The sequence below is a fragment of the Carettochelys insculpta genome, chromosome 23 (assembly GCF_033958435.1).
Source record: "Carettochelys insculpta isolate YL-2023 chromosome 23, ASM3395843v1, whole genome shotgun sequence".
Lineage (NCBI taxonomy): Eukaryota > Metazoa > Chordata > Testudines > Carettochelyidae > Carettochelys > Carettochelys insculpta.
Genome location: NC_134159.1, coordinates 19,630,181 through 19,646,840, shown reverse-complemented (window position 1 = coordinate 19,646,840; position 16,660 = coordinate 19,630,181). Strand labels below are relative to the sequence as shown.

The window sequence follows — 16,660 nt, the reverse complement described above, 5'->3', positions numbered from 1 at the left end:
ATTGCTCCTTGTTCTGCCATCTGCCACTACTGAGAACAGCCTCTCTCCATCCTCTTTAGAGCCCCCTTCAGGAAGCTGATGGCTGCCATCAAATCACCCCTCACTCTTCTCTTCTGCAAACTAAATAAGCCCCAATCCTTCAGCCTCTCCTCAGAGGTCAAGTACTCCAGCCCCTTAATCATTTTCTTTGCCCTCTGCTGAACTTGCACCAATGCATCCACATCCTTTTTATACTGGCTGTGTGGGTGGGGAGGGGGAGGAGTCAGAACTGGATGCAATGCTCCAGATGTGGCCTCACCTATGCTGTGTAGAGGGAAATAATGACTTCTCTAGATCCGCTGGAAATGCTTCTCCTAATGCACCCCGGCATGCCATTAGCCTTGGTGGTGCATATCTAGCCTCTCATCCACTGTAATTCCCCAGGTCCTTTTCTGCTGCACTGCTACTTAGCCAGTCAGTCCCCAGCCTGTAACAATGCTTGGGATTCTTCCATCCCAAGTGCAGGACTCTGCACTTGTCCTGGTTGAACCTCATCAGATTTCTTTTGGCTCAATCCTCCAATTTATCTAGGTCAGTCTGGACCCTATCCCTGCTCTCCAACATATCTACCTGTTTTCCTAGTTTAGTGTCATCTGCAAATTTGCCTTTTCTCATGATATGTTTGCACTCATGCTTCTGGCAACTCAGCAAGCTGAGCACCCAGGAAAGATTCAGAAGCTGATCAACTGATTAGCAGAACACCCATAGCTGGTAGCAGGTGTTTTTATTGGTGGTGCACATCTGCAAATACCTTGGTGCACATAACAAAATTTATTCTGCCCATGGATGGAAAAAATCAAACGGAATATTGCTCAGAAGTGCAAAATTGAAAGGGCAAATAGGAATCAAACACCAATCATTTTATCAAACTTGCTTAGTCTATCCCCAATTTCCAGCATTCACACTTTAAACTGCAGCAGCCTGTCCTCATACATATAGTATGATGATTTTTCCATACTTTGTTTCAACTATCTTACACTTTCAAAGGAGGTGTTTTGGTTGATGGGCTTAATTTTTTTTAACATTGCCTTGTTTTTAATGATTATTTCAAAAAGGTATTAAGGGAAATGAATCCCAAACGATTTTCAGTTAGGGTAAATGAAAACAATTTTGGCTTTGTTCTATTTACACCCTGATTTGTACAGGGGAATCCGCCTGAGTTTGCAAATCACAGAAATCACAGGTACTTGCACTATATTCCAGCTGTTGCCACTGCCCTTCATTTTTACAGAGCCCAAGAGACAGGCTTGAGGCAGCCTCAGAGCAATGAAGGGTTTCCTATACTGTAATAAGTGTTGCAGAAAATAGGCCAAAGTAAGGACTGAACATTCAACCTTAACTCTGCATTTCTTGGCTTTGACAGTTCCATCTCTTTGACTCTTTAGTTCTAGTGTGAAGGAGCATTTCTTCCTGAATGCTTATGTGTTTGCTAGGAGAGCATCTGTAGGCCACTGAGAGTGTTTGCATGTATTCAAGAGAGCGTTTATATGGCTCTGCATGAACACAAGTGTTTCCATGTGTGTGTGAATTTATAACTCCCTCTCAAATTACTAATAATTTTTGGATAAATGTCACATTTTTGGATTTATTGAAAAGATGTTTGTATATTTTTCTTTCCAGTGGAAAATTACCCCCTTTCTAATTTTAACTATGCCTCCTTTAATGTGTGCCAAAAGATGTTATATTGTGGCTTGGAAGAGATATAAAAATTCATAATAAATAGCTAATCTACTTTAGCAAATTACATCAGAACAGAATGCAATTTTTGTAAACATCTGTTGGCTGAACATTGGGTTTGTGGGTTAGCATTATCCCTATGGTAAATGTGTTTAATAATACAAATAAACAAGCAAAGTATAATTATCTCATGCAGAAAAAAGCTTATGGAAAGATGAAGGGTAATATTAAAGTAAGTTCATCCAGAGAAAGGGATTATCGTTTTTCATTTCTCCATGCCCTAAAGCAGGGGTGGCCAATAAGTTGTCTTGGGGCTGGATGTAGTCTGCCAGGGTTAGCTCCTGGTGAGCCACTGGCACTTTATTGATCCGTGTGCTTGCAGGTATGGCAGCTTGTAGCTCCTGTTGGCCATGGATTGCTGTTCCCAGCCAATGGAAGCTGCAGGAAGTGGCATGGACTGAAGTGACAACTTCCTGCAGCTCCCATTGGCCAGAAGCCGTTATCCATGGCCAATGGGATCTGCAAGTGGCTGTACCTGCAGACATACATGAATAAATCACCAGCAGCTCACCAGGGGCTAACACTGGTGAATCGTGTCCAACTTCTTGCCCACCTCTGCCCTAAAGGGGGTCGCACAGCTAAAGATACCAGAGCTTACTTTATCATACCAAGGCAAAGAAGGGCTTAAAATATTTTTTTCAAGTCCAGAGGTGCAATGATTTTGGAAATCCCCATGGAATCTCCTTGCTTGCTCTTTTGGGCTTTAGAGTTATAAAAGTCCCAAAACTAAGTTGTGTTATTGTCCAGGTGCAAACATTTTCTATTAAACAGAAAGAAAAAAAAGTCCAGGGGACTATGGCCCTAAGATTCCCCACAGCAGATCCAGGAAGAGCCCCAGCCCCCATATTTACATTTGTTACCTTTTACCCAGTTAACAGAGTCAATATTAACACGAGACTCCACTTGTCACACATGAACTGGATAGGCTCATTCTCCAGCTATTTGAAACCTTGAAATGGATGAGAACACTTTACCCTAATTGCTTTGGTAACAGAGTGAAGAGATTGATAGCAGAAACAGTTCATTTCAGTGTAGAAATATTATGAGATTCAGATTCTCTCTCTCTCCTTTTCATGCGCCAGTTGGCATGATATGCTCAGTGAAAGATCACATCATCATCTCTCTAGTCAGCAAAAAGAATGAGAATAGTAATTTCTATTTCCCTGCGGATGCTCCCCAGATGATCTCAATGCACATTAATGAACTTCGCTTTGCACCTACCCGTGTGCACTCTTCCCACTAGGGATAGAGAGGCACAGAAGTGTTGTGTGGGTTCGCATGATGTAACACAGGGGCAGGAAAGAAGTGGCTCACAGGCCAGATGCAGTGTGCCAGGGTTAGTCCCTGGTGGGCCCTGGCTGTATTTTCCTGCACATCCACAGGTGCATGGTCACTGCAGCTCCCCTTGGCAGCCGATTGCCATTCCCAGCCAATGAGAGCTGTGGGAAGCAATCACCTGGTCAGTGGTGACTGGTGTGGAGATTCCAGGGGGACATCGGCCACGTGCCCCTCCCCCGCCTCCTCACCATCCATGTTCCAACTTCTATCCACTCTGCCCATAGCTGGCCCAGCCCCCCTCCCCGCTTTCAGGCCACACTGCTCCGAGGAAGAGGCAGGACTGACCCCGCACTCACTGGAAGTGACTTGCTGCTGATGGTGAGTGCGGGGATGGGGGCAATGCTGCATGTGGTCCCCTGCACACATTGCCCTGATCCTGGCCCATGCCACTTTTCACAGCTCCCATTGGCTGAAACCAGTGCTCTGCAGCCAGTGAGTGTTGCAACAGACCATACCTACGGGCACACAGGTAAAGTGCTGGTAGCCTACCAGGGGCTAACCCTGGCAAACCACATCAGGCTTATTGCCCACCATGATATGACATCTGGCTTCAGACTCAAAGCCAGGAACTGAACATAGATCCTGTTTTGTGCTTCAGCTACACAACTCTTCTACCCTTTTATGAGATGCCCCCAGAGCACTTTATGCACATTTCTAGTGATGTCAAACACACCTTCCTGTGCTCTTACCAAGGTGCAATGGGTACGATATAGATTTATTAAAAAAAACAGAAAAACAAAAAGGCATCTAGAATAGAGATGAAGAGCTTGCAGCATTCCCAGGGTAAACAATCCCTTTGGAAATGTCCTTCTGAATAGCTCTAAGAATGTAGCCTGTTTGCCATTTAATTGGTTTCAGAGTCTTGTCTACATTAAAGTCTTCAGGAATTAAGAATTAAAACTCCTGCTTTTTAAAAGTGCTGTATTACTAGCATCGGCTGCCTTCCCAAATCCTTCAGATCAGGTGCATGATTTGAAGTACCCCAGAAACCCATTTCTATCAGGCTATTTATTTATGTCACCAACAGGAACATGAGAAAAAGAAAGAGAGAAAAGAGAAGAGAAAATGGCATAGCTGGGACTGCTGAGAGACTCAGCTTTTAACTTGTCAAGAAAGTCAAAAACTGCCATGCATGTTTACTGAAAAAACAAGGAGCATGCAAAAAAAAGAAAAAAAAATGCTGCGGAATTTCATCTTGTGCTCTGACCTATAAAATTACAGTGGCTGCTCACCAGAGGTACAGCCTGCACTGGGGGCCCCCCTCAGGATATGTGCAATTATAGTGAAAGCCAGGAACCGGGGAGGGCCATGACAACTTACATATGAAAGGTTTGACAGTACTGTGAATGTGCTTGTGTTGTTTGAGGCCAGACGAGGTGGCGAAGGTTTTGCCGCAGTCCGGGCAGGCATGTGCTCGTGCGCCAACGTGCTGGGAACGGATGTGCCGCTGGAGGTTGCTGGGGTCAGTAAACACCTGAAAGAAGGAGAAAAGAGAAAAGGCTGTCAGGGGCCAGACACAAATGGGGCGGGGGCGCAGGCTGACTGCGGTTCTTCGTCAGAAGTGTTCTTGGAATCACAGAGGCCGAGTTTGACCATGTGGGATTTTCACCTTGCGCTGCAAGGTGAGAACTGCTGCACTTAGTGCCAACCAGTGTTCCCTGTAAGCTGAGTGCATGGGTGGCTGCCTAGGAGAGATTCAAGTGCCGCGCAACTGATTTACAAAGCACCCACAGCCAACGGCATGAGTTTCTATTGGTGACACGTCTGTACATGCCTTGATGCAGCTAGCAAAATTTATTCTGCATGTTCATGGAAAAAAATTAGAGGGGACACTTGTGCTGACTTGCATCATGTTAACCTGTTGGCACTCAAGTCATCTGTAGTGTATTCAATTTTATACATAGAGTATTGCCTGACACTACACACACTTAATGAGGCTCTCCTGAAATCGGCAGAACCTGGCAATGCTTGGGAAAGGGCTGGGAGAACAGTTGCTTGCAGGTAGATTGGGTTCCACAGGCTGAGTCTTTTTCTTTGCTTTCTGTTGCAGGTTCCATCTCCCTGGTTGACCTAAGTGGTCCTGGACCAGGAAATGTCAATGCCCTGCTGGACTCCGGGCTTCCCTCCCAGCTGCTGACCTCTTCCTAGCCCTGGTCCCTGCTCTCCAGCTCTGGCCATGTCTCCCTGCCTCAGCCATGAACCACTGCTCCCAGCCCCAGATGGACACTGCTGTCCCTCATCTCCTAGCCCCTAACTCTCAGGGCTCTCTGGTCCAGCAACGTCTATGGTTGTGCTGGACCATGGATGTTGACAGACCAGAGAATCATGGATTTTAGAGGTTCGACCTGCCCTCGTGTTGCCTTATTCTGAATTATGGTTCCAACTGTTGTGCCTCAAGCCAGTAAAACCATGCCGACCACCACGGCATTTCATTATTTCTGCTGAGTTCCTCCAGCTCACCAGGTCTTTTCCCAGATGTTGTGGGAACCCACGCTGCACCGTGCCCTGAACCATACCTTCACACAGTTTTCACATTCAAATCGTTTGCCGCTGTCATGTGACATCTGGTGGCGAATCAGGTTTGATTTCCAGTTGAAGGCTTTTGGACATTGATCACACTTGTACTCCCTCTCCTCAGTGTGGATGATCATGTGCTGATCCAAGCTGGGAAAGAAAGATACGCAGCGCGTGGAGAATTCAGGCAGACAGCCACAATCAATGAACTAATGAATAGACCAGTTTCAATTTAGAGACAGGCTGAACAAGCTAGCAGCTGACAGTGGAGCTACAGTTACTGTAATCCCTGTAATCCTGTCTTGCGCATAGCTCTTCAGAGTCACGGTACTAAGGAAGTTTGAGGGAGATGATGGTGATTAAAGATGGCGACAGATAAAAAGGTCAACAACTATTAATTTTTTTTTTCAGACCTATCTAGCTGAGATGGTGCTTGTTACATCACATGACTTCAAAATCCTTTAAAAATAAAGTGACTATGGGATTAACAATGAAGGGCATTTCTAGGGTAATACTTTTTCCTTTGGGGATTTAATTTCACATTTGAAAACAGGCCCATTCTACTCTCCAAAATTTGTATTGTTTCATGAATTTTCTCACCAAAAAATGGGCTCTGTTCAGTGCAAAAGAGAGATAAAATGAACCCCTCAGTTTCCCCATGAAGGAAAAAGACTTGTGACAGAGACCCCTGCAGGATTCGGCACAGGAAAGACAAGATATTAGCTGTGGCTGCTTAATTTATCACATTGCCTTTTTTTCATGGGCACAAGGCCCATATCTTTGCAAAACACTGGGACTCAACATTTGAAAGAAATGTGATAAGGTGCAAACACATTTCACTTTTTAAATGTCAGACATCTTTTATTACTTAACTCGGCAATTTCAGCTTCTGCCAGCTGGCAGCTTCTCTCAAACCAGGACGATGATGGCAAACCGAAGTGGCTACTGGAACAGTGCCATTCCAGAGAGAGTTTTTCAGAGAAAGCTGTAGGTTCCCGTATTTCCCCCCCGTGCCAAAGCATTCTCTCTGCCTTTTCATCTCAAGAGGCTGCGTCAGCAAGCCACTCTCCTGCAGAGCCAGTAACCCAGGAGGTGACAGGAAAGGGAAGCCACTGTCCTGGGTGGTGGGATCAGTAAGAAGGACAGAAGCAAATTAGCTTCTCATTAGCAACTCAAGTGCCGAAAAAGCTGGAAAGGGTTCACCCTGTAAGCCTGGTGATCCTGAGAAAGGAGGAACATTTGTGACTGATTGGCTGGGAGTCCAGATCAGTGGGTGTTGCAGATGCTGAGCTGTACAGAGATATTCCACAGAACTGTAAGATCTACTGAAATGTAACAGAAAATGAAATCCTCTTGGTAGTTTTTTTTTAAGTTATCCTTATGGAATTTTAATGGAGGTAAACAATTGCATATTAAATTCTATGGGAAGGCGAAAAAAACTGACAGAAAGGTTCTGTGTGTCTATTAAATTCTGCAGACCAAAAACGTGCAGCATTTCTGGGTTAGGCCCTACGATTGGAATTTGAAAGAGGTTTTTGGGAAGTTGGGAAGACAGGACTTACATACTTAACTCCCTTAGTTTCATTGGAAAATCTCAGCAAAAAAAAAAAAAAAAGACTCCTGGGAACGAAAACTGACGTGAATTAAAATAGCTGTGATGTGGTGGCATTTGCTAGTTCACCAGTTACGATCACTGGGCACGTTGCTCTACCTCTAGCGCCCGGCTAGCTTTCCTTCTGCCAGATAAACAACATCTGATGAACCAAGGCAGTTTCAAATCTCATTACTCCACAGGATAGCCTCTCTTCTCCCATCAAGTTCTGATTGCTAATTGTCACAAACAAGACACTAATAAACTAACATGCTGCTAATGATGAAGAACAATCATCCATTCTGACAAAGAAACTAGGTTCACCATGAAGTTGTATTATTTTCCTGTGGTTAGTTGCAATTTATGAGTTTATTTAGAGAAAATATGGGCAACTAAATACAATATTTACAGGAAATACCTATTGAGATTAGCACATCTATTTACTTAGTCATCCGCTAAGTGCCCAATTTCAGCTCTCTAGTGATATTTTTGATTTGATCTATATTAAGCTCCAAAAATTGTTAGGCAAACTAGTTATATTGAATGTATTTATCTTGCTGCTTTATCAGGGGTTCTCAATGAATAAAGGGCAATGTTCAGATTTACTGAGGACCAAACACAAATCAATTGTTTCTTATTGAAGAGTCATTACATTTAATACACTCATGGAATTATATATTGGGAAAAGGGTATCAAAACTGAAATCCTAAAATCAACTGGCCAGAGGATTTTTAATTTTAGTGAAAGGTGACTAGTTTAACGCACACATAGGCACTCTGTAATTAAAGCATTTTCATTAAAACTTTCAATGTACAATTCACAATAAAGAGCTGGAAGTGGTCTCATACTTTAATGGCTGCTAAAGAGAAGAAACTCAACTGAAGATATCCTGGTTTTTCATTCATTTCCCCCCCAATGAGATATTTCTCCTTCACTTCTGAATCAGAAATAAATATATTTTAACAAAATTTGATTGTGATGGAAATTTTTGGATCACCTCTGTAAGACAAAGCTACAAAGGTAATGTTGTAGTCCTACAGCCATCTTTCTCTGGTATAGAACCTCTGCTCATTGACTTCAATGGTGAAGGAAGGGTTGTCCAAAGTGAACCCCCTCTGCTTGTCTACTGAACCAGCTCAGCATTGGAAGAAAGAGGACAATCACACCAGCCCTGTCAGTCTCAACCGGAAAAGAGGCAGGTGGAATATAGTCACTATGCCTGGTCAAGCTTTGGCCATTCTGCTGAGGTGGCCAACAATCAGAGCCAAATATCAGTATGGATCTTCTAAGGCAGATTGAAAATAGAAAATGTATTGTGTCAGTGGAGCTTAGGGTATGATCTGAGACCACAAACTCACTCAATGTCAGCTGACAAACAGCTTCGTGACAGAGGGTGATTTTCTGAGAACAGCTGGTTGGAGCCATATTCTGAATGGTGGCCTATAGTTAGTGGAGCCAAGAGCCAGAACAGGCCCCAGGACAAGGTGTGGGGGGTGGGCCCGGCTCCGCATCCCTGAAAGGGAAAGAGCCAAGGGCAGAAGGGGCAGGGCCAAGGGCAGTCGGACCTCAGTGCTGCTTGGACCAGGGCGCTGGCTCCCCCCTCCTTCACAGCCGCTCAGAGCAGTGGAGCAGTGCTGCTGTGGCACTTCAGAGAAGCCTGGAGCTCTGTCTGGCCACCACAGCTGAAAGTAGCAGCAGTGGTGGTTGGAGCTGTGGGCCCCTTTGAAATGTCAGGCCCTGGTGCAACTGTCCCCATTGCCTCCCACTCTTGGTGGGCCTACCTACAGCTGAAAAGCCACAGTCTACTACTAACCCGACAGCTCCCCCTTGATTCGCTCCCTTCCAAATCCTATTTTGTGGCAGGATATTTTCTTCTAGCTTTCCACTTCCCACCAGCGAGGGGTGCTCCTGCAATACCTGTATTTATTGGGGAACATTCTCTCACAGTCTTTGCACTCGTAGGCCTGCCCATCGCTTAGCCCTTCCTGTTTGATCTCTTCATTCAGCGTCTCGTACAGCAAGCTGACAGAATTGCAGGCATATTTCTTGTGTCGCCGCAGGTCCAGCTTCGACTGGAAGAGTTCATCACAGTCCTCACAACGGAACGTGTGCTCTTCTAACAACAGAGAGACAAAATGGCTCAACTTCAGACACGTCATGGCAATTCTTTTGATCAGCTATTTCTCTGTACATAAGATGACAAGCACTGAATGTAATCGGAACAAAGCTTGTTTGAATGCTGCAGGTACAGAATGCACATCCATAAATGGGACTGGTGCAGTTAACATCAAGCATGAATGATGTGATTACAAAAGTCAAACAACCTAAAGAGATCAGGCTTTCAGCTTGCTCTTTGCTACAGAAAAGTGCCTTGATTGGCAGCAGTTTGAATGCGCTTGTCTGCTTTTTGTCCTCAACTCTGTTGTGGCTTTTCGCTGACACCTATAGGTGTTACTGGATATATGCAGTACTGGGCTTGGGGTGCCTTTTTAATTTTGACAATTAAATGTTTTTCAACTACAAAAAATTTGGGGGCTGTTTCCTCAAATGAGCCTGCCAAGAGGTGTGAAAGAAAATTTTGCAAGCCAGAAGAATTCCCGACAAAAAAAAACCAAACAAACAAAACAAAAAACAAAAAACAAAAAACCATACCCCCCACAAAACGCCAAAAACAAACAAAAAACTGTAATCAATAATAAATTTATGCTAGGAAGAGCTTTTCTACTTTAACACAACATGGAGAACATACTTTTCAAGGAATTGTTGTCTCCCCCGCTCCCCTTAACCCTCTAAGCTTGTTATGTAGAGGCTACAGTGCTCTATGAAGGAGAGTTCGAAACCAGAGCACCATGCAGTGAAGAAAAAGGAGCCAAATTCTTTGTTAAAAAAAAAAAAGATCTAATGCACATAATAAATTATGGTAGTCAAGGTCAAACAAATTAAAAAGGGGGCAGCTATTATTAAGTTTACAAGGCAGCATCCTGACCATAGTGCCAAGTCAAACAATCAGCTCAGAGCTGTAAATTTTCCAGGAGAACGACTTCTGTGAGGGAGTTGGGACAATCCAGGGTTTCTCCACCCAGCAGTCAGCCTGAAACAGGAGCTTTTGAGTTACCGTTTAGTCTTGTGATGCCGGATTTCCCCCTTCCCCTTTCTCACTCCCCACTCCATTTCTGAAAGTTGTCTTTGCAATTCAAGTTTCAGTCTCACACTGTAAGAGCTTTACTGAAAATTTAAAGCCTGCAGCAAGACTCATTAACTCAAGAGACAGAATAAAAATATTCATTTTAAATGGAGAGAGCTTCTAGTGAATTCATGAGCGTGGCTAACATTGTTAGCTCTGCGATGGATCAACATAAGAAAGGAGATGAGAGTGTAAAAGATGGATGTGTTCCAACATGAACACTCCCCTGTGTGCCTCAGTCTGTCTGTCCTGCACTGGTGCTTCTAAGATACGTAACGAAATTTTTCTGATTTCCCTGCTATTAGTTACATCTGTTAATCAGCAAAAACGTTTGCATAGAATATCAGCACCATTTAACCTTTGTTTTATAGAGTCCAAAAGTGTGTTTGATGTAAATCAGAGAGACAGCTTCTGGAGTCAGTATGGTTGGGGCAATATAAGTGAAGTCATAATAAGATCCAAGGTCTTTTACTGCTTCCATGTTTGACAGTCAAGTATCAATCCTCCTTCGTAATTTTCAGTACAGGTTGAACATACCTAGTCCAGTACTCTCAAGACGTGGCTAGTGCCAAACCAGAGAATTTGCCACATCATGGGAAGTTAATACTGTCCAGCAGCATTGCCAACACTCTCATTGCTTACTGGGCTCTTAGAAGACATTTAGGGGTAAATTACAGCTAAACAACAGCACAGAACACTGAGAGCCAGGACTGGTGGATGTAAACAAACTTCATGGGACTATGCGAAACTGGGCCACACCTATTACAGGTGAACTTCTGGATGACTAAAATCTTGTTTGATTATGGATTTTGTGGGACCAGAGAGTGCCCAACTAAAGAGGTTCAACCTGAACTTCCTAGAGCAATGTAATGACACTAAATAGTATCAATATTAAATAATAATTACCACTCCCAGCACTTTTTAGGTAAAATAACACTGAGAGATTAACAAAGCAATTAGCTCTCCCACCCCCCGAGCAAGGAAGGCTATTGACACTGTTCCCTTTGGGCAAAGGAGAAAAATGAAACCCGGAGAAGTTGAGTGACTTGCAGATGGTGAGAAGAAGGGATGGAGAGAGGGGGAGACACAAAAGGCCAGCAAGTTGGCATTTCCTAAAAGTAAAATGTTCTCCAAATGTTTTGGTTCACATTTTGAAAAATGGGGCAAAATGAGTGAGATTTTCAATTTTTTCTTTTTTTTCAAGATTAGAAAGTTAATAGAATATGGATCTGATTCTTCTGCTACTGATGTTATCAATGGCCAAAGCTCCCCTGGCTTTAGTGGAAGCTGGATTGGGCCCCTGTTTGTATGTCATAGGGGAAGAAACTATGTTCATTGGAGATCTTGAGAACTGAGCCAATATGTGACATATTTTGAGTCACTGGCGAGGGAGAACTGTAAACACAAGCAAGAGAAGCTACCTGGATTCAATAGAACATTGACAAGGCATTGTAAGCTGAAGCACTTATTGTGTTTATTCTGTCATTAAGAGATTGTTTCTTATAAAATAAAATTATGTACAAGTTGAATTATTAAATTACATGGTCACACTTTATGGGATGCAGAAGAAAGATGTGATGCACAATGTTTCCATGGTCAAATTAAGTCACCATTGCTGCATTCCCTTAACAGCCTTTCCTGGGGGCATTATACTTGTCGAAGACATAATACATCTAGAGGTGCTGGGGCAGAGAGGAGGCTGGTGCAACAACATTACAAGGATCAGCCTGAACACCTAGTTTAGCAGCCATCTCAATGCTGTCACCAACACATTCCACTTCTGTCCTTTATTAATTAGATCTTGATCTCATTGCATCCTGCAGCTGATAATTATTGTACATTATGCCTATATCTCAACATCTAATTCACATTGGAAGCTGTACACCAAGTGCCATCATTGCTGGTAGTAGCTAATATCCCTACGTTTTTGTTTTGTCTTTGGGCTCCAGAGAATCAGGTGATACAGGTTGTCTAGCCCCTCCCTCCTCCCATCTGCAGGGTAACGGGATCTTCTTCTATAGAGGTCCATTGGTTATCTGTTTTGGCAACAAGGTCATCTACCTTAGTAACTCATCCTATTGATCTACCCTTCCGTCCGTCCGTCCTTCCTTCCTTCCTTCATCTACCTACCTACAGAAAGCTTTGGTCTGGAGAATTAATCAAAAGTTCATGTATAGCGGTTGTCATTTTTTAAAAACTTCCCAGTTGTGGCAATCCCAGCAAAGCCTGATCTCTTACAAAATTCTGAGTGTCCTAATTCTGTATGGGATCAAAATACCTCAGGTCTCAATGTACATTGGTGTTTCATCTTCTAACTCAATCTAAGAAATGCAGAAGTGGAATGGATTTTTTTTTCTTTTAACAAAAAATGTCCTTGAACTTAGGGGGCAGTTGCATTGGTTTTTATTTTACCTGAACCAGTTTCTAGGGATGAAATGTGCAGATGAGTATAGGCAGAGCTAGAAGGAACACCAGGGCACCTTTTCCCAAGGGGGAATATTTCATTAGCTAGATACAGGTAAATAACACATGCACGCACATTTTTTGTTTGTTTGTTTGTTTTGTGTACCCTTCATGCAACAAATATTTTGCAGATCAAGCTATTTGTGCTTCATATGTTTTGGGGCAAAAGTATCTATTTTGAGCAAACCTGTGAGAACATTCTTCTTCCCTTATCAAGTACAACAGCTTTTCCATGACCATGGAAAATGGACAATAGGAACAGAGTGGATTTTCTACCACTAAGAAAAGGAAATATATAAGAGAGATACAAAAGATGTCAGAGACTATGGTGGCCAAACACTCAAAACGTCCTCACTAGTTGTAATTCCTATCTGATTCTCAGACCCCCGGAAATAAGCTCTGTTAAACATTTATAGGGGGGAAGAAATTGATTGGCTCATAGATTAACCGAACCTCCCAGAATGACACAGAATAGATGCTCCTTTTGCATTCAGTGCTCTGAATTTTCATGCAAACAAATAATGAGGAACATTAGCAAGTTCAGCCTCACAAGACCCTTGTCTTATTGCTGCAGGGAAAGAAACTGCAACACGCAAATAAAGGCTGGATCAGCAGCTTGTAGGATCAGATCTCAAGTCACAAAACAAGCTCAGAACTAAACTCAGATCTCCTGGCTTCCAGAGTTGTGCCTTTATCCCTGAATCATCTCTCTATTTGTAGTTAATGATATTTGGGTTCACTAACGGATTTTTCCCCCTTTACGCACAATGTACAAAACCTGTGCCCTTCAAACACAGGTTCCCACTTTGATATATCAGCAAAAAGAAAAATCCAACACCACAAAATAGCTGCCAGTGCTCAATGTCTTGTTTGTCAAATCTGTGGTTATATGCGTCTATCTTAAGTTCCATCAGTAGCACTCAGGACAAAGCAGGAATGTAACAGAAAAATAAATCAGTGCCTAACAGCTTTCAGAGAAACCAAGGGGAACACAATTATGTGGCATCTACATGCTAATCTACCAGACTCATGTCTCAAAGGAGTTCAAGAGCCCTTTTCAAAATTCCTGCAGTGATAAGGGGTCTACTGCATTTGGCTGGGGTTTGTATAAAAGATTTTTATGATAATTATCTTTGTACAGAACATTTTTGCATTTTCTTTCTTGTGCAATTCAGAATTTAAATGGGGGGGATTGGGACAGGGGGAGGAAATCATTACTGAAGGTGAAAAGGTATTAAAAAGACAAATATTGGATGTTGGGCTATTAAAATCTGAAAGCAATTAGCTGGCAAAAACATGACACATTATTGTGAGGATGCAGATAAATGTTATATAATGACAACAAAGGCATATTTTAGGGAACAAGATGTTTTTGCTTGTTCATATAAATGTCAATTAAAAACAAAAATGAAATCTCTGAAGTAAAACAGGACACCCTACATTAAACTAAATACCTTTGAGATTTCTTCCTGATTTTTGTGCCTTTTTTTTTTACACAAATTATCAAAGGTCCATTTAGTTTTTATGCTATTGTTTTGAAAAAGAAACTACTCACCCCTGTGTCTTGCTCACAAGAATAGCTTTACTGTTTCTGAGAGAATACTGAACAATAAATTATTCAGAAACAAGAACCTGAATGCTGCAGTTAATCTGTATAAATTGTGTTTTGGACTCTGATGTTTTTTCCGAACACTCTTAGCAAAAGTGCTTTTTTGTAGGAAACAGCAAGAATCAAGCACACATTGCAGACCAATCACAAAAAGTGGAGTTTACATTTATAACCCTAAAAATTCACGTTAGAATTCTGAAACCAGGGAGTTAAATTAATCCACCAGCTAGGGAACAAAACCCAGCATGCAACCAGAATGTCCAACCAAAATAGCTTAGTTTTCAAATATTGATTAGGTAAGGCAATAGGCAAATAGCTGATGTGCAACCCATAGGATGAAATGGATTTGTATAAATCAGGCATCAAATAATAGCAAACAAGTCTATATTAGTCACGAACCATTTGCACGACCAACTTTTAAACAGAAAAGATGGACAAAATTCAGCTAATTGGTCAATCTAGAGCATTCAGCAAATCTTAACTTTCATCATCACCTAATAATCACCTAATAATAATAATCATCAGAGTAAAAAGCATATTCAAATACATTAATTCTTTAGCACATCTGTGGTAACTGTGGTAGCTTAGCTTTGCAATATCCTAATGAGACTGGTATTGTGTCAGTGTTACACGTGGCTTGCAAAGGGTTTGTTTGTTTTTTTTTAAAGAGGTGGGTTTCTTGCTCTTTTTTGAGACTTTAAAGGAGGCTTACAAGGTTACATTTTTCTATTGATTTACTGTGGCTTAGGTTGTTACCAGACATGGCATGTTTGGTTTTCCCTGTTTTTGTGGGAAGATCACCTCCCTGCCTTAGAGACCTTGCATTGTGAGCTCTGTCCCTTTAAGTGAAAGGGGAGCAGGTCCTGAATCTTTAATTAACACACCCTCTTTCCAAAATGTTGGTTGCTGTGTTCCATGAGCATTAATAAAACAAAACACTGGAACTGAGGAACTGTCAGAATGGGTCAGACCAAAGGCGCATCTCTCACGATGCCTAGCACCAGTGACTTAAAATAGTCCAACTATTTTCCATCCCCTCTCAAAAACTGCTCCACTTTCATGATGTCATCACATCACTAGTTCTCCAGGAGTGACAGACTATCCTGCTGGAGACAAGACTTCTAAATCTGAAAAAATGCAAGCAGACAGCCCTCCCCCTTTGATCTGGAACAATCATTTTCAGGGCATCTTTAAACATCATAAAGGCAGACACAAAATCAGTTTTTTCCCTTTGCAAGTTACCTTTAATTTCACAAAGCAAGTCAGTGGCATAGCCAGAAACAGGACCCAGGAGTACTGACCAATGTTCTCTGTAAACTGAGCACTTGAGCAGCCACGCAGGAGAGATTCACGTGCTGCCCAGCTGATTAGCAGAACGCCCACAGACAGCGGGATGTATTTCTACTGGTGGTGCACATCCACACACACCTTGGTGCACATAACAAAATTTATTCCACTCATGAATGAAAAAATTCAGAGGGAACGTTTGCCCTGACTCACAGCTCCTTGTTGGAACTATTATGAAACCCTCACTTCTCCACGAAAACATAATGGCTCATTTGATGTCCTGTGTGGTCACTGAACTTTAATAATTATAGAATCATAGAACACCAGGATTGGAAGGAACCTTGAGAGGTCATTGAGTCCAGCCCCCTGCCCTCATGGCAGGACCAAGTAGTGTCTAGACCATCCCTGATAGATATTTACCTAACCTGTTCTTAAATATCTCCAAAGATGGAGATTCTACAATCTCCCTAGGCAAATTATTCCAGTGTTTGACCACCCTGACGGTTAGGAACTTTTTCCTAACGTCCAACCTAAACCTGCCTTGCTGCAGTTAGCAAAGGTTGAACCTATCTAGCACCTGACTGGTGCCAAACCAGAGAATTTGATGAACCACAGACAGTCAGTATTGTCTAGCAGCATCACCAACATGTCCACTGCTGGCTGGGCTCTTTGAAGACATGTAGGGATAAATCAGAGGTAGACAACAGCACAGAACACTACGAGCCAGGGCTGGTGGCTGTAAAGAAACTTTTTGGGACCACAGGAAACTTGGCCACCCCCATGGTAAGTGGACATCCAGCTAATGACAGATGTTGCCAGATCAGAGTGCTAGACTAGAGAGGTTCATCCTGTATCCATGTATTTAGGTGGGGAATAATTACACTAATGCAAAAGAGCA

The 16,660-nt window shown here is 42.5% G+C and overlaps 1 protein-coding gene across 3 annotated transcripts in view; it reads right to left on the bottom strand.

Moving 5' to 3' along the window:
• PRDM16 (PR/SET domain 16) overlaps nucleotides 1–16,660 on the bottom strand; it is a 526,795-nt gene that overhangs the window by 42,648 nt on the left and 467,487 nt on the right. For all 3 annotated transcript variants that reach the window (XM_074975910.1, XM_074975911.1, XM_074975909.1), the window contains 3 exons: nucleotides 9,137–9,335; nucleotides 5,631–5,778; nucleotides 4,435–4,588 (listed from right to left, as the gene is read on the bottom strand). In XM_074975910.1, coding sequence (XP_074832011.1) covers nucleotides 4,435–4,588; nucleotides 5,631–5,778; nucleotides 9,137–9,335 — 501 coding nt within the window. The remainder of the gene's footprint in view (nucleotides 1–4,434; nucleotides 4,589–5,630; nucleotides 5,779–9,136; nucleotides 9,336–16,660) is intronic.